Consider the following 18,414-nt stretch of genomic DNA (forward strand, 5'->3'; position numbering starts at 1 on the left):
CCAGCACCTATCCTCCCATTTGACACGTCTCTGCCAATGTGTATTATGCTTTAAATTCCAACACCCTGGGCTTAATTAATACCAGCTCCTTCCTAATAAAAAAAGAAAAGAAGTTCCAACACTCAGATCTGGTTCAGTGCCAACGCCGACCACGCTGTCACCTTTGTACCTGGTATACTCATAATATACTTCTCCTAGAAGAAAAAACCTTTACTCATAAATTAAACCATCAAGAGCTAAATGTAATACAAGTTTACAAATGCCCACTATATTCTTTACATCCTAAAATAAATATTTGCTACTCCCTATTTGTTTGGAAACTCCCAAGTTCAGTATACAAAAATGCAGCACCCCCAGCTGGAAAATCCCTTATTTTCTGTTTTGTTTTTTTAGTTCCTCCTTCCAGAAGCCGCCCATCCAACTTTTTAAGACCGAAAGCATTCTGCTTTCTCATTCCTTCTCTCTGGCATTCAAACAAACGTATTGCTTTCACCGCCTCCAATGTCCGTCTTCTGCGGCTTGGAATGCGTCGTCTGCCTCGGCTGCTCTCGGTGGGCGTGGAAGCGCCTCACCTACATCGGCTCCTACGACAGCGAGTCATGGCCACCCGCCTCCCCCGACGAATTCGAACCCATCCCTCGGTTGTGCCGAGCCATTCTCGCCGTCTACGAAGAGGACCTCTCCCAACCACGCTTCCCCCCGCCCGGCGGATACCAGATGAACCCTTCTTGGGTCATCAAGCGCGTCGCCTACGACCAAACTGGCGGCAATTGCCCCCCTTACCTCATCTACGTTGACCATGGTCATAAAGAAATCATCTTGGCCCTCCGCGGCCTCAATCTCGCGCGCGAGAGCGATTACAAGGTGCTTCTCGACAACCGGCTTGGGAGGCAGATGTTCGATGGAGGATATGTGCATCATGGTCTCTTAAAGGCCGCGACTTGGATACTAAAACGAGAGGGGGAGACGTTGAGAGACCTTCTTGAGGATCTTGGATCGGACTACAAGTTGGTCTTCGTGGGGCACTCGCTTGGATCGGGGATAGCAGCGTTGATGACTATAGTCGTCGTTAATCATAGGGATAAGTTTGGGGGCATACCCAGGAATAAGGTACAGTGTTACGCAATCGCGCCCACCAGGTGCATGTCGCTGAATCTCGCCGTTAAGTATGCGGATGTCATCAATTCCGTCATACTGCAGGTGAATTCTCTACTTTTTGAAGCGAATTTTGATGTTGGTTTGTCGAATGTAGGATTAATTGGATCTATGGTTGTTGTGAGATTGACTCTGAGCAGTGTGATGGAGAGTTATTTTCTTCTTTCCTGACGAGCTACTTTAATTGGAACAAAATTTTCATGTGGTCCATCTTGAAATAGAAGAGTTGAATGTGGTATATTTGGATTTAGGAATAGAAGTTGTTTGGTATCTGAATACTTGTTTGATATCTAAGAGTTGCTAGTTGAATTTAGTCCATTTGATCTAGAAAGTTCTACACGAGTGAGTGCCATTATGCTGGAGGAGCAAACTTCTGTTATCAATGTGAATACAGCTGCTTAGCGTCACTGATGGCTTGCTTGTCGTTGTGAATACAGCGATGTAGAGTGATTAATACAAGTTTTCCATCTGCCACTTGTATGAAAACTCAAAATTTGAATATAACGTATGACCTTAGTGGAGAGCCAAGTAAAAGATGGTTGGTTGATGCTTTTAAATATAGTAACTGGTATGGGGTTTTAACTGGGAAAGAGTGACTGGTCATAAGTTATAGCTAATACTTGTATATGACCACGCAGAAGATCCATTCTTTCATAGATATATTAGTCCATGTAGTCTATAAGTATGACACATGTATTTCTCTCTATATAGAGGAGGATAGCGTAATCATTATGCATTTCTTTTTTCTCTTTTACTGCTTTCAGTTTTTTCTTTTACATAAATGCAACTTCATACCAGTACAGAATTGAATCTCCATCTTTGGTATATGACGAATGTAGTATGCATATTGACATTTTTTTCTTCATAAGCCTTCTTATGATTTTTTGAATATTGTACAAGATGAACTTCTTAGCAAGAATTGACTCGTCATATATGAGCTTGTACAGGATGATTTTTTGCCAAGAACAGCAACACCCTTAGAAGATATTTTCGGATCGATCTTCTGGTGCGTTCTTCAAGTATTTGGCTAGTTTTTCAAGAACAAGTGCCCCTGCTTTTAATTTTCTGTTATCATCTTTCTCAAACTCATGTATTGTGCATACTGTATTCATTTTTACATCAAGTCTTACTACTTTGGACAGCTTGCCCTGTTTACTATTCATGATTTGCTTGAGAGACACATTTATTCCAGAAAAAAGAAAGCTTAATGATACCAGAAGACTCTATGCTCCTGGTCGCATGTATCATATTGTTGAGAGAAAATTTTGCAGGTAACGTTCTCATTGACATTCTGTTGGATAAGATGAATTACTTTTGAATAGATACAAATTCAATTCATCTTATTTTGTCTTGTTGTTTTATGCGCTCCTAGTTGAATATCTCGCCAATGTCTCACTTTATACACTCGACAATTGCCACCAATATTTTTCCTTATAGTAATCTTGGAACAATAGGACCATGCCTTTTTTTATCCTGCGGCTATTATTCCGTCTGTTTTAGCCATTTGAGCTACCCTTTTATCAGATAGTCAGATTAAGTTGGTTACTGCTGAAATGGTTCTTATTGTTCTATGTCATTCAGATGGTGCTTCTGTTTGATTTCCTCATAGTAAATCCTGGGAAGAAGGACCAGATGACATGAACATAATAAGTCACTTTATTGTCAATCTGTACAAGTTGATGTTAATTGATAAGCGAAAAAGGCATATTTGCAGTGTTGTTCAATTTTATTATACACTGAAGCATGAGGAAGTTGAGGTCCTGCAATCACTTTATATCTGTCGAAGAATGACTTTAATGACATTGTTATTTGCAGATGTGGAAGATACCCTCCTGAAGTGAGGACTGCCATTCCTGTAGAAGGAAGATTTGAACATATTGTCTTATCATGCAATACCACATCTGACCACGGAATTCTTTGGATAGAACGAGAAGCACGAAAGGCTCTGGAGGTAATTGAAGACTACATTTTTTCATTGCTAATTATAGGACGATGTCTTTGGGTGGTATCCATAGGTTTGGGTTAATGTTTTATGGATAGCTTCGATAGTTGTAAAGTGTGCTCAATAAGGGTGTTCTACCTGTTTTATGCAAACAAGCCTTTTTCTGTTGATCAGGAGTTCTTAAGGTTCATTCTGGTAAGAAAATAAGAAATTTGGGATAATTAGGCCTAATCGGGGTTAGGGTTGACCATAAGTGGTGTCATGGGATACTGATATTAGTGTTTGCTTAATTACTTCCTCCATATATATCTGAAGTAATTATGTCTTTGGACATGCTTGTGACATGACAGCATTATTTTGAAAGAGCAGCCACAGGCTTTGCAGAAGTTAATTATTTTAAAAGGTCAACCACAAGCTTCATTCAAATTGCTCATCTTCAATTACTAAAAAGAGGTTTCTTTTCTTTTCTTTTTGCCTATTGGCAAGAAGGCATGTCCACCCTTTATATCCCCTTGTTTGATCTTCCAACCAAACTATCCAGGGAAAATAACTGAAATTTTCAGTATTTTGCACTTAAACAGATATAAACCTCGTGTCTGCCAAAATATACTGGATTTATCACAAACATCCCTCTATCACCCAATCTAACCTTTGTTACTTCCCATGTATTCTGCATTTGTTTGATAGCTCGACAAGACTCACTGTCCATTATTTACTCTTGAAAGAATCTTTGTAGCTACTTTAGAGTTCTGAAGGTGGGTGATTGCCACAGCTAATGAAGGAAAGCGCTGTGGTGACGACGCCACCACCACAGCTCAAGATGGAAAGAAAACTGTCTCTTGAACAAGAACACAGGTATGCCCTGGAAAGAGCAGTTACCTTGAACGTACTACATGCAGTGGCACCGTCCGAGGAGTCCTTTGAAGGGACAGAGCCGCCATCTGCAGCTTCCCATAACCAAAGCGAAGCAACGTCATGCAACAGTACAAAATCTGGAAGAGCAAATTGGGATGAACTGGTGGACAAGCTCTTCACCCGGAATGCATCTGGAGACCTTGTTTTGAAGAAAGACATCAAAGTCGATGTATAGTTGGTTTTTTTCCCCCTTACTGAGATAATACTGGGATACTTTTTCCTTCTGTATGTTAAGACTCGTATCATTCTTTCTTTGTAATTCATGAAGTACTGTTAAATGTTCTCACAGTGTGAGTTATGCTGTGATTTCTCAAGTTGTAAAGGCAATGATGTACAAAATGAGATTCTGAAGGATGGCCAAATGCTCTCCAAACTTTTTGTGTTATTAAAGTTGTTAAGTGCCATGCAAAGTTACATTGATGCAATGCGTGTCTATATAGAGTCGACTCACCATGAACTCTACGAGGCTATACTGTTTGGTTTCTGCATATGTAAATTCTTTTTTATACTTAAATGTTTTTTTCTTTTATGAGAAAGATGTATATATAATAATAAAGGCCTTATATCTATAAACTAAGTAGGGGTGGCAAAATTTGACCTAACCTGATAATTTGATACAATAACCGACTCTTAAACGTGTTTGGATTTAGTCTAATTGAGATTGAGTCATAAACATGCCAACTTGCTTAACCTGTTCAATAATCGGATTGTATTCGGATTTATACTACTAATTTGTTTTGACCCGTTTGACATGTTTAAGTATACAGGTCAGGTCAACTTGCTAACTCATTTGACCCGTTATATGTATATAATAAAACCCTAACTACATCTACCCTAAGATGCACACACGCCTCTCCACTCTCCACTCCTCTTCTCTCTAGCCACCTCAATGAAAGGGGGAAAAAAATGTTGCCTGCCTCGTTTTGCTGTCTGTCGCCTCCGCCTTCGTCTATCGCCTCCACCTGCCGCTTACCACGGTGCCTATTGCTATGCTTGCCGTCAACCCCGAGTGTAACAATAGGCATCGCAGTGCCTATTTGCCTCTATGTTGTCGTCTTCCCGCTTCGCTACGCCCCCATCCTCAACTCCCTCATGTGGACGACAACCCCTCCCTCTCCTTCTCTCAATGCAACCCCCTTGTCGCGGTCTTCTCCTCCGACCGTAACCAGCAGTCGAACCTGATCATCGACGGCGGCGCCGCCCGCTATGTCGGTGGTCTAGTTGACAACGAGGACCGCCTCGCCTCAAGAGCTCTGTCCCCTTCTCCCTGTCAACTTTAGATCTGACAATTCCTCCCAATTGCTTTCGTTAGCACTTCTTTTGAAGCAACGGCTCTTCTTCGTGCTCAGGATCTACTCGTGCTACCTATATAAATAATCAATTAATAGACTTGTAATTTTTATGCTAAATAAGTTTTGAGATGAAAATATATTATTTTGTTTGTTTAATACATTATTTATATAGAATAAATTTTAAATTTTATATAGAGTAAACGGGTTAGACGAGTCATGTTATCGTGTCATATTAACACGATATATTTATTAAATGAGTTAGATGAATCGTATTACCGTGATGGGTCATATCGTGTTACCTGTTTAATAAGATGTACTCATATCTAACAAATGCAACCCGTTTATTAATCGGGTCATATTCGTGTTAGGGTAAAGTTGACCCGACCCGAACCTACTTAACCCGACCCGAGTACCACCCCTAAGACTAAATGAAGGAGAATTTGACACAACTTATATTGGTTTAAGTCCATTAGGTATAAGTTCAGTGGTCCGTCATTAATCCCCTTTTATATATGCTCTTTTTTTATAATCTTTGTTAGTCCATTTGTGTATGTTATCACCTAACAATTTCCACCACCTTTTATTTTAGTTCTCCATCATAGATGTTTCTATCCTGCCATTTTCTGTCACAAGGGCAACTAAACATATAATTTATATCTTGGGCTCCATTGATGCTCCTTGAGCCCATGGTAGATAAACAAATATATACAACAACCAAAATTATAACTTCAATTGGGCCCCATTAATGTTCCCCAAAAAGAGGTCTATATACGAAAGCCGCAAGATGTGAGTGGGCGAACTTAGTCCAAACATTGAATTTTGATACACAAATCCTTAATTTTTTTAGGAAGCTTGTTGTTTTCAATTCTTTTCAATATATATTAACCGAAAATATTCATATAAAATCTCAATTTTCAAGATGCCGCAATGTCTTGAAGCTCCTGCAACTTGGGAAGGTCACTTCCAATTAATGGCTTGGTGGAGCAAACTCCAACAGCTTGTCATTTAGGAAGCTCCTCGGGTTTGGGGGAAGCTCTCTAGGGATAAGAAAGGGGAAATAACTAAGGACTTGGTTATAAGCCCTTGAATGAAATTGGATATGAAAATACATAGATAATCTAGGTATCTTAGAAATTATTCTTTGTATTTTGATAAATTATTTTTTTTTTGTTTATACATTTCTATTAACAAATAATTAGTTTAAGTTAACTGAGGATTTTATATGAGAATTATAGAATAAAAAAAGAACGATTAGATTATAAAATTCTTAAAAATAAGGTGTTCTTTAAAATTTCCTATTTTTTCTCGAGCTTTTTGTTTCTATTATACATAACATCAGCTAACTAAATAGCGAAGATTGTATTCCTTTCAAAAATAAACAATTAAATACCCAAAATACCTCTCTTTTGATCTATTTTCTATCTATTTGTTTTTACCACAACTTAAAAGAATTATTAATATTTATTCAAGGATGTTAAGAACATTTTACATATATCTTTATTTTAACTCATGTATATAGTAAATGATCATTAAAAAATAACAGGAGGATATTTTCAAGGTATTGTAAGCAAAATGTATAAGTTAAAAGATAAATATTTATATAGTAGTATGTGAATTTATAACATATAAAATATTATTTTCCTAGAGAGAGAGAGAGAGAGAGAGAGAGGGTAGAATTCTTATTTATCACAAATTTAGATACAAAGGCGACATGCATGCAACGCCAAATTTAGGGGCATGCGACAGCTTCATTGTAAACTAAGAACACGTATGGACGTTTCTCTCTCTCTCTCTCCCCCTCAGTTCTTTAATATAATTGCATCAAATTTCTTTCTAAAGAAAAGAAATTTTAAACAACATAGATCATATAGCCTTAGAATTTAAGCACTTCTGGAACTTCCACTGGGTACCTATCTATGCACCCAGACCAAGGCCCTTCGTCCTTTTCAATATTCTTTATGCACTCCCACACCGAGCTATTGCACTTAAATCCACTCCCAAGTCCAAGTTGCCAAACCCTATCCCCCTTCTTCACCCCTCCTTTAGCTTCCATGTAGCTCAACTCGTACCTACAGTTGTTTAGAATATAAATAATTACATTATTATTATTTTTGGTCAAAGTTAAAGTTAAGTTTTTAAAGAAGTCAGCGAGGAATTAGTATGGAGTACCAGACTGAGCTGCTGGATGTGTTACCGAAGCGGTGCAACGTCATGCGAGATGCCTCCACCTGCTCCGACGAGAGCCCTAAGTTCATCTGCACCTCATCGATCACTGCTCGGCCGCCGGCGTGCACGCAGATGTGTTCAAATGCCTTCCTGAACTGTGGCACATATATCTTCCACTTAGGGTTAATAAATTTCCTGCCGAGGAGCGTCCCAACGAAGAGCAACTGCTCCCACCATGGAAGAACTAGTTGCCCTAGCACCTGTTAAACATCAAAATTATCGTGTTGTCTTTCAGCTTAAGCTTTTAATATGATACCAGAGTTAGCATGAGAATATCATTCTTTATTAGCTTTTAATTTTTTACGTGGTATTAAGCAAACAAATACCATGAGGTGCTCCTTCAGCGCCTCGCCGGAGATCGGCATGACTTCCTTCGATAGCGATATCCCCAACCTCCCCTCATCATCTTCCATCTGGTAAAGACACTGGTGTGCCTTGTCGTCGGCCCCGGTGTGCGTCCGGACAACGTGGTGGAGGCGGTACTTGGCGTCGCCGTGGTGCCGCCCCCGGTTCGACAGGAGCACCGCCACGCCGCCCATGCGGAAGAGGCAGTTAGGTATAAGCATGGACTTCCTAGTCCCGGTGTACCACGCCGGCGACACGACGATCTCCGTTGAGAACACCAGCGCCGTCGACTCGGGTCTCACCCGAAGCACATCCCTAGCGAGCCCGATTGAGATCGGGCTCGCACTACACCCCATCCCGGATAAATTATAGCTACGCACGTCGCTCCCAAGCTTGTATCTATTAATGATCATGGAAGTGAGAGAAGGCACAGGCGCGAAGCTATTGCAGTTAACCACCAGCACGTTGATATCCTTAGGGTTCACTCCAGTCTTACTCAAAAGCTCATCGACTGCGGTGAAGACGATGAGCTCGGTCTCGTCATACGAGCCCGACAACGAGGTGGTAGGAGGGAGGTAGTGAGCGGGAGGAGGGAGAGAGGTCTCCTCGCCGAGTCCCGACCGCTCGAGGACGCGCATCTGGAACTCAGCGAGCTCGTCGCCTAGAATGGTCCTGCTGTGCTCCAAGAACGAGGCGTTCGGAACGCGACACCACGCCGGCGGCTTGAAGCAGGCGTAGTCGATGAGGTAGACGGGCCGCGGCCGGGAGCTGACGTAGAGGGCGGCAGTGATGAGGAAGAGGAGAGCGGAGAGGAGCAGGTTGGAGGAGCTGAGGTTGGAGAGGAGGAGAGCGGCGAGGAGGAAGGGGAGGAGCCTGTTGAGGATGGAGTGGTAGTTAAGGTTGAAAGGAGGTGAGCTTGAGAAGTTAAGAGCTCGGTTTTGAGTAGCCATGGTTATTAGATATTTAAACTTTCTTTTCTTTTCTTTTCTTGTGTCTGATCTCTTTCTATTCTTTTTTTCCTAAAAAAATTGTAATTTGAGTTTGGTTCGTAGATTGAAGAGTATTTATAAGGGTAGGAGTTAATGCATTCTCGAGTGATTAGGCGGGCGTTAGCTGTTGGAGAATTATTAATGCAGTTATTAACTAAGGATCGCATATTCCAATTAAATTAGACAGAGGATTTAACACTTGTCTCTAATTTCTATCTCATCCTCTGGCAGTGAAATTGTATAATATTATATCAAATTATTTACTTCTCTCTCCTCTCAACTTCTATCAAACATTTTATATTTACTAATAAATTTTAATTACTATTTAACCCTTTAAAGAGATTATTTTAATCATTATCTCTGTCTCTCTTAATTTTTTCACATCTATCTCCTTTTAACTTATCTACTCACTATAACAGATGTTTTCATTATTTACTATACTGATTTGTTATCAAACGTTATAATAATCGACAATGATATAAATTATTTTAGGTTATTCCATCACCAAACCCCACCAAAGTGTACACGAAATTATCTCCAAGTTAAGAACAACTTCCTCAGTTATCAAACTTTATAATTCCTAAACCCATCAATCAAATCAATAATTGAACAACCTTCATCACATTTCTCTCCTGCATTCATTAGATTGATGTGACAAAGTATTTGTCGTCTCGTAGAGAGTAGGGAAATGTAGATTATTTGTCCTGTAATCTTCCACTTATCAAATCTGTCACCCATCAATCTGAAACATGGTCCAACAAGGTCAGGTTGCTGATGATTAACTAATCAAAACTTTACCAACTAACTAACTAACTGTAGCAGAGTTACTAGATACTTCCAATAATAAAAGAGGTCATGAATTTAACTCAAATCCTAAATAATATTATGATAAAATTATTTAGTTGTTTGATGACCTGGCTCAATTCGGTTGATGGCTTAACAATGCGGTTAACTTAGAAAAAACAGCTCCACAGCGCAACAATTTGGAGCACGTCTTTGCGGTGTTTGGTTCGGAGCAATTGCTAAATTAGGCGGTAAAAAGCTCGGTAAGATTTAAGTGTTTTTGTATCTAGGGAGTGTTGACTTTTTATCTAGCCCATATTTAGCCTTCAGGCTTATAAATGATAAAAAAAAAAATTAATTGAAACTTCAATTGCTAGTCAATATAATTAAAGGAGATAAAGACATGACAACATGTATTATTAATAAACTAGCATGTTTATGTAATTAGCATGAGGTGTGACACTATAATTAATCAGCATATACGCTACCTGTAAATTTATATCATAATTTCCTAGTATGATCCGTGTTGTTTTTTCTTTTTAGAACAAGGGAACCTCTTTAATTTTATTTCCGTTTCTATTTTGCTAGATAATGTCTAATATCAAATAATTAATATATATTAGAAAGATAATAGATACGAAAATGTGCATATGATTGGTCTAAAAGTCTTTTCATAAAAACATTGTTTGGAATGAAGAGGCAATTGTGTATGAGGTTTGGTCTGAAAGAAGTGAATGGAGGCGTAAGTATAGAAGAATGCTGACTGAAAGTTTGCTGTTGGAAAAACAATAGGTGATCAATTTTGTAAACATCCATTGTACCTAGAGAGGCACGACTAATAAAAGAGTCAGATGGAGATGGAAAAATAATGACATTTTCACTATTAAATTTCTTTATAGATTTCTTAATCATGAAGGTGTTATTTTTAAAAGCTTGCTAATAATTTGGAAGCCGAAGATACCTCTGAAAGTTATAGCTTTTTTGTGGTTGGTCCATAATAATAGAGTGTTGATCAGAGATAATTTGCTCAAGAAAACTGGACTCGTAGTTCCACTTGTGTTTTTTATAAAAATGATGAGTCAATAGATCACCTTATTTTGAGATGTAAGTTTGGTGGGAAACTGTTATAACAGATGATGAAGTTTTAGGGAGTTCCAAGTAAGGTGAAACATGTGAAGAATTGGTTTCAGATGACCAATTTAAAGTTAGAGAGAGACAAAAGAATGGTGGTATATCTGGTTAAGTGCTATAATGTGGACTCTGTAGTTAGAACAAAATAATAGAACTTTTAATAACTATGCCACATTTTGTGAAGCTTTCCAGCATAAAGCGATCTCTTTGTTTATCTGCTGGGTAGAAATTCAAGGAGAGGAGGCACTGAAACGAGTGTGTTGTTTGACAGATGCTTATTTGCTGAATGAGGTGGTTGAGTTGGAGGAAGATCAAAGCTGATGCTGCAGAGTTTTATTTTGACTATTTTCTTCAATACTTAAAAAAAAACAAAAGATGTGTAATTGATGTTAAACAATCTATTGTTGTCGGATAGCATTATGGTAGCAGCTTAAAGTTAATATAGTTGTTTTTGGTATAAACATAATTATTTTGGTTTTCCTAACTTTGCTGTTTGTAAGGCTTTAGGGTCAAATGTTGTTAGAGGTCGTATTCCCATGTTTTGGGGGGATTAGGTGACTAGTTGTATCACTAATTAAGTTTCAATAGAAATAGAAGCTGCGGCCTGGGGTCATTTTATAGTAACATTTTTAATATAATAACATTTTTAATAGCTGAAACATTTATGAACTAAGAATCATGTGATGTAAAAAATTTCTTAATTAAAATATAAAGTACTCGCTTATTTATTTAATTTTATTTTTAAGGTTCATCAAAATATCTCAAACTTAAAAAAAAGAGAAAATAAAAGTGTTACATTATAAAAATTATCATTAGTAGATAAAGTTAAATTAATTCGGCCGGTGGATTCAACTCCCTTTCTTTTTTATCCTTCTTGCTCACCTCACCGGCTATGTTATCTCAAGTTATCTAATAAGAGTTTAGATTGCTTCTTAGGTGAATTACATAAGTGATTGTTACACCATATATCTTTCAAATTTACGTCTGGCTTCTTGGTTTTGATAGGATGTTAAAAAGGCACTCATTAGATTCACGTATATATCTTGACAGGAGTATGGTTAGAAAATAAAACCAAACAAAAACTGTGAACGGTGACGAAATTGAATGCAAGAAGAAGATTAGTCAGCCATGATCAAAGACTGCCAAACCACCAAAGTTAATGGCGATTACAACGTACGTGATCCTCTGAACCAGAAAGTTGTCTCTCTACCAACGTCTTCGTTCCATTCATTTCTGATGTATATTTGATATGGACGTTTACATATTCACACACAGGTTTGGTGAACTAATTAAGTTATAGCCATGATCAAAGACTGCCATTTGTTTACTAAGTAATTGGATTGGATTATAGTTCTCAAAAGAATGGCAAAAAAAAAAAAAAATGAAAAAAAGAGAGGAGGAGGGTAAGAGAGTTTTCTTTATACAAAGTAAGGATTTGCTACTAAGAGGGTTTATTGTGATAATTTTCTTTGATGGATTCCATTTTATACTCCTATGTTTCTTCTCTGTGAGCAGAAAATATCATTACATAAATTTAGCTTTGTAGCTCTCATTGTGCTCAATGTTTCAATTACACCTCTCTCTTTCATCATTTATGTTATTGTGATATCTATGATGCGTGACAAGGAAAACTCACTTCCAACATAGTAAGTTTATCTCCAAATAGGTGGATAGTTACTAGAAAAACACGTCTATCATTTTAGCATAGAACACGTTCGATAACTATAAATTGAGATTTGAAAGGCAAATGCTATTAATTAGAAGAAAATGACATAAATATGAATAAGTGTATTTAGATGTGATAAAATCTATTGGTTAGCTAGTTTAAAGGATATTCATACAAACAAAAAGGTGTGATTTAAGGAAGTTACATATAATTGTCACTAAAAATCATTGTTTAACTCTTTTACAGTAGCTACTATGATTAAGTTTTAACAAAGTATTTCTAATAAATTATTATTAAAATTAACAAACAAACATACGTAGATCATTAAAATACCCATATTTTTCTTAAGTTTAGTGTGAAATACTTGTCAACAACTTTCATCAAAGGAGATATTTTTATTGTTCTATGACATTAGATAAAAACTATTAGAAGCTTTTAAACAATTATAGATAATTTATGCAAGGCAAAGGTATTTTTTTTTAAAAAAAATTGCATATAATATTCTATATAGCAGATATGTGTAAAAAAACACCTTGAGCTAGATTTGAACTAACACTTTTTAGATAGATGAGAATATTTTTATTAATTTTCTTAAAGTAATGATTAAAATACTCTTAATATAAGTTAGATAAGTATAACTTAGTTGAGAGTATTTTTATAATCTTTGTAGTATGGTTAACTTAACCTAGAGATTTAGTTAAGTTTAATTAACACGTCTAATAATATGATATTTTCTGTACATATTTATTAAATTATAAAGCTCGATTTATAAATAATAAAAATATCATATATAAATTTTATTTTCTCCCCTTTTTTTGAACCCTTTAAAATACCTATTTTGCCCACCAATATGCACTCTCCGTATGTATTCTTTTCGGCCGGGATCCATGGGCCAGAAACTTGGACCAGGCCGAAGCCCGAGACGTGACCCGGTTTGAGCCTGATCTTGAAATGGAGCGTCAGGTGTACCCTCTGCAGGAAATTTCTACAGCCGGGGATGCAGGGATTTTTTCCTCCCGTTTCTTGCCCGCCAAACCCAAACTGGAGAAATCTTTCGAGTTTCGAGATGTGTCCGTCGTCGCCTCCTTACACTACTCTCTCGAACAGCAAACAGAGCTCGCCCTCCAATTTCTTCCACCATCCGTCTCCGCTTCTGCCATCCCGCCACCCCTGACTTGCAGTCGTTCCGCCGCCGTGTCTGGTACAAGAACCCCGGGATTATCGTCCTCGACGTCGTCTTTGTCGCCGGCGTTACCATTACTATTTACTACGGCAACCTCGAGGCCGTGCCCTACACGAAATGCACCCACCTCGTCCTCATCTCCCCCACCGTTGAGCGCAGCTCGGGGAGGCCCAGTTCGAGCAGCTGAAGGCCGCCGTACGCGGGAAGATCCTCCTCGCCCTCCACCCCGACAGCATCCACGTCTGTCTCGTCTCGAAGGAGATTCTCGACGCCCTACAAAGAAGCCTCCGCCACGGCGAGCAGAGGTGGAGCCACGTGAGTCATGCTACGGAGCACCCGGGGAAGGAATTTGGATCACCGGAGAGGGCAAAAGATGACATCTTGGCGTTAGAGGGAACAGAGGACGTGAGGTGGATACGTGCAGATGGCGTGCTTGATAATATGTGGGTTAGGAAAAGCCGCGAAAAGGGCGAAGCTCCACGAAAGCAAGCGACGTCCCGGCACTTTGACGAACTCAACTGGGAGGTCCTCGTGGTGCGAGACGGCGCCGTGAATGCCTTCTGCCTTCCTGGCGGCGGGAAGATTGTGTTGTTTACGAGGTTGCTCGACCATTTCCATACCGCCACGGAGATCTCCACGGTGATCGGCCATGAGGTAACTCTTATCCTTGACGTCCAATTTCCTGTTGGAGGAATGGTTGAGAAAGTTGTGGTTTTGGGATCTCCTTGTAGGTTGGCCATGCCATTGCTCGGCATGTCGCAGAGATGATCACGAAGAATTTGTGGTTCACGGTGGTGCAGTTGGTCGCTCTGCAATTTGTTTTTCACGCCGGATGTCATCAGCGTAATGTCGAATCTTCTACTTAGACTTCCATTCTCGCGCAGGTGTTTCTTTCCAATCGTCATACAAACTTTTGTCACTCATAATGGATTTGGTAAAAGCTAAGCTTGACAAACTTTTGTCACTCAAATAAGTTACTCTTGCTTCTCTGTGCAAACTACTTGTAAAGTTGGAGTAATCACAAACTTATGACTCGCTCTGCATGGGGTTAGGATGGAAATGGAGGCAGATCACATTGGGCTCCTGCTGCTGTGCCTCTGCTGGATATGATCCCTGAGTGGCGTCCACTGGTTTATGAGAAACTGGGAAAATGACCATCTCTCGATTCATCCGTCGAGCAAGAAGAGAGCTCAGTTGTTAGCTCGAGCTAAAGTCATGGATGAAGCGCTAGGAATTTACAGAGAATCTTCTTGCTCACCATTTGGTCGCGGAGTCGTGGGCTTCCTCTAGATTCCCCAGTGCTTTGGTTTTGATTTGTGAGACAAGAAAGCTTCTAAGTGTCTTGTGTCTATAACCGCAGAGTTCGGATTACCAACAAGACCAAATGGTCATCAAATGAGAGCACCTGGAATGTTTGTGGGGGGCAAAACCAAAATCATTTCTGCAAACTTCTTCTGGTACTTCTCAGCGTACTTACTTGGATATATACAAATATATGTATGAATGAGATCGTTAGAAATATATACAAAAATGTTATGGTGAATTTGTAGAGGTTGTGTAGCGAAGAGTGCTAACTTGAAATGGTAAGGTCTTTACCTGATTGTGAATTAGGCTCTGAAATTATTATACGCATAATTTGATTGATAAATAACTCTTCAAATTCTTATGATTATGGAATTCTGAGGTTTTCTGATGTAATAATCTCAAGATACTTTAATGGGATAGTATAAATGTCCTCGTGCTTTACTAGGAAAAAGACAATAAACAGATGTGAAAGCAGCAAATAAAAATAGATCAAACCATGCCAACAATCTTAATCAAGAGAGCTCAACTAGAATTATCCACTTCAAGTACTGCAAGAATAATTTAAGCACCAAAGAAGACAAAACCCCCTACTAGTTTACCGTTCAAAATAGATAAATGTACGCAGGAACACTAAACAACTCTACTATTAGGCGCCGCCTCCGGTGACACTGACGTCGATGTGCTGATCTCCTCGATCCGAACCACCACCTCAGCCATCGTCGGTCGCCTCTCCGGATGCGAGGCAGCACAATCCAGTGCGAGCTGCAGCAGCTGCACCATCTCTTGCTCTACACTCTGGTTTCCCAGGAGTTCCACATCAAACACCTCGGCGGTCCACTCCTCCCTTACTACCGACCGCACCCACCTCGGCAAATCTACGCCCTCATCGTTGCCGACCGTGTGTGCCGGTGCTTTGCCAGTAAGCAACTCGAGTAGCAGAACTCCGAAACTAAACACATCGGCCTTCTGGGACACGTTTCGAGCGTCTGTAACCTCCGGGGCGCGGTAGCCCGCGGAGCGAAGTGATATGACAGCAGCGCCGGAGAGGTGCGCGAGGCCATGATCGGAAATCCGTGCCTCGTAGGATCTCGAGAGTAGCACGTTGGAGGAGCTAATGTTGCCGTGAGAAGCTTTTGGGTTTGTCGAATGGATGTATGCGATGCCGCGGGCGGCGGCGAGGGCGATGCTTGATCTCGACTCCCAGTCAAGTGCAGTATGTCCAGATCCTGTGCTACCTATACAATTTATAACAGCGACATTTCAACAAACATATAGACAGCATATCAGTCTATAATACGACAAGAAGAGGAGAAGCCATACCATGGAGTAGAGATGAGAGGCTTCCCATGGACATGAACTCGAAGACGAGAAGCTTCTCGTCCTTGTTGCAGTAGTAAGCTTGGAGGGGCACTATGTTGGGATGAGCCATGGCTCCAATGGCGGAGATCTTCTCTATAAACTCCTTATCCGGAAGATTGACGTCCTTGAGCCGCTTCACCGCCACCACTGCTCCCATCTCGAGCACGGCCTTGTACGTAGTACCAAACGTCCCCTTCCCCAATACCTCCGCCGATGCCTTGAGGAGATCTTCCAGATCGTAAACCTTAGAAACCCTCGCCATGAACACCAGGTTCTTCCCGCCTCCCGGCGCAGCCGACGGCGGCGGCTTTGTCTTCCCCGACACCTTTGAGGATTCCTTATCGCTAAGCGCTATCTCCGCCTCCACCGGCGACTTCTTCGGTCCATCGAACTTTCTCCTGCAGAGGAGAAAGAGGACGAGTAGGATCAATAGCCCTAGGGCGGATCCGATTGCGATCCCGGCGACTGCGCTGTCGGAGAGCTTCTTTCTCGACGATAGGGGTAAACCCGGCGCCGGTGAGATCTCATCGGGGCAGGGTCCGAGGGGCCCGCCGCAGAGCGGCATGCCGAGGAACGCTGACGCCGGCATCGAGCGGAGCGACGCCGGCACCGAACCGTTGAGCTGGTTGAAAGAGACGTTGAAGAAGTCGAGGGAGATGAAGTTGAGACCGGGAATCTCGCCGGTGAGCCGGTTGTTCTCGAGGTAGAGCGTCCGGAGCCTGGTCAGCTTCGCGAACTCCGGAGAGATCCCGCCGGAGAATCGGTTTCTCGCGAGGTTGAGCCGAACGAGGAGCGGGAGGGAGAAGATCGCCGGTGGGATCTCGCCTGAGAGGAGATTATCTTGGAGGTAAAGACTACGGAGCTGCGCTAAGGCGGCGATGTCGGCAGGGAGGGGGCCGGAGAGGGAGTTGATGCGGAGGGAGAGTGTGCGGAGAGCCGTCAGGTTCCCTAGTGTTCCGGCTGGGATCTCGCCGGCGAGGGTATAGCTAGGGAGATGGAGCTCGGTGACGCGGCCGCCAAAACATTCTACACCGGGCCACGAGCACGGCGGCGAAGAGGTGTTCCACCGCACCGCGGGACCCACGGCATCGCGGAACGCTAGAAGAGCGGCGTGGTCGGAGGCGAGGTCCGGTGCTGCCCCGCCGATAAGAGAGAGGAGGAATAGCACGAGGAAAGTGAGCGGCGGTGACTCCATCGGCCGGTGATCAAATGCTATTTGCAGCTAAACCAAAGAGAGTAGTTCGTTATCGCACTTCTTTAGGTAGAGGCATAGGGAGAGGGAAAGCGAGAGGGAGAGAGGGATGAGGAAGGAGTAGTTGTTTTGGAGGCATTAAAAACCAAACGCTAATAACTTTTGAGAAAGAAACAGAAAAGGAGGGGGAAGGTTTATGGGAATTAATTACTATTCATGACTTCATCCGTTGGGATGGGTACTACTCGCTAACGAACTCAATACATTCATTCCCTTTGCGTCCGATAGCGCCAAAAAGAAAGAAAAAAACCCCACCCATAAAAGGGATAAGCTTGAGCTTAGCTCTTGCTAGCTAACCAACCCCAAATTAAAAAAGATATTTAGTGCTATTAGTACAAAATTTGTTTAAAAAAAAAATAAGAGTTTCAGTATGTTTTCTGGATTAAAATATATATATATATATATACAAAAAAAGTTGTGAAATGTGCCCACGTAAGCATGAAACCTCTAGAAGGTTGTCCACGAAAAGAACATGGTCGTTAAACTCCGTGCAGGCCATGTGGCGTGACAGTTAACTACTTGCTGCCACACGACTAAATCTTTGGCTGCGTTCCGTTTTGACTTTTCCTAGATCTCATGGTGGGGCGACGATAGATGTTAATAACACATCTCTTTTACAGCTCGGATCTCATGTACCTCTAAATAATAACATCATCCATGTGAACCACATTGTCATACGAGTTTGCAACCTTTCCTTCATTCTTTCTTTCCTTTCGTGTTATACAAGCGTTATTCCTTAACCTCTTCTTTGACACCATTTAAAATGAACATAATGTTCTGATTCTGGTTAATTAGGCAGGTCTTGTATATCAAATTAAAATTTGACCAAACTTTGCATGTTTAAGAGAATATGCACAGATGTGGAGATATG

The 18,414-nt window shown here is 40.8% G+C and overlaps 3 protein-coding genes and 1 pseudogene across 4 annotated transcripts; 2 read left to right on the plus strand and 2 right to left on the minus strand.

Moving 5' to 3' along the window:
* The first annotated feature begins 312 nt into the window (after positions 1-312).
* Positions 313-4,366, plus strand: LOC140773438 (uncharacterized). 2 transcript variants are annotated; one of them, XM_073115989.1, is made up of 5 exons: positions 313-1,200; positions 2,103-2,161; positions 2,298-2,426; positions 2,971-3,106; positions 3,834-3,971. In XM_073115989.1, exons 1-5 carry the CDS (start codon positions 502-504, stop codon positions 3,840-3,842), a joined length of 1,032 nt encoding a protein of 343 aa, XP_072972090.1. In that variant the 5' UTR covers positions 313-501; the 3' UTR covers positions 3,843-3,971. The 2 variants fall into 2 exon arrangements, with proteins under 2 accessions (XP_072972090.1, XP_072972089.1); XM_073115988.1 differs by having other exon boundaries at positions 320-1,200; positions 3,870-4,366.
* Positions 4,367-6,960: 2,594 nt separating this feature from the next.
* On the minus strand, positions 6,961-8,906 carry LOC140775125 (3-ketoacyl-CoA synthase 5-like). The gene is made up of 3 exons (XM_073118387.1): positions 7,857-8,906; positions 7,474-7,730; positions 6,961-7,373 (listed from the first exon to the last, which is right to left on the minus strand). Exons 1-3 carry the CDS (start codon positions 8,823-8,825, stop codon positions 7,178-7,180), a joined length of 1,422 nt encoding a protein of 473 aa, XP_072974488.1. The 5' UTR covers positions 8,826-8,906; the 3' UTR covers positions 6,961-7,177.
* Positions 8,907-13,331: 4,425 nt separating this feature from the next.
* Positions 13,332-14,991, plus strand: LOC140775061 (mitochondrial metalloendopeptidase OMA1-like; annotated as a pseudogene).
* Positions 14,992-15,435: 444 nt separating this feature from the next.
* LOC140773894 (probable inactive receptor kinase At1g48480) lies at positions 15,436-17,692 on the minus strand. The gene is made up of 2 exons (XM_073116673.1): positions 16,253-17,692; positions 15,436-16,167 (listed from the first exon to the last, which is right to left on the minus strand). The coding sequence occupies exons 1-2, from the start codon at positions 17,484-17,486 to the stop codon at positions 15,563-15,565; spliced, it is 1,839 nt and encodes a 612-aa protein (XP_072972774.1). The 5' UTR covers positions 17,487-17,692; the 3' UTR covers positions 15,436-15,562.
* Positions 17,693-18,414: the final 722 nt, after the last annotated feature.

This window comes from Typha angustifolia, chromosome 13 (assembly GCF_048772165.1).
Source record: "Typha angustifolia cultivar Huaian chromosome 13, ASM4877216v1, whole genome shotgun sequence".
In the NCBI taxonomy this organism is placed as follows: domain Eukaryota; kingdom Viridiplantae; phylum Streptophyta; class Magnoliopsida; order Poales; family Typhaceae; genus Typha; species Typha angustifolia.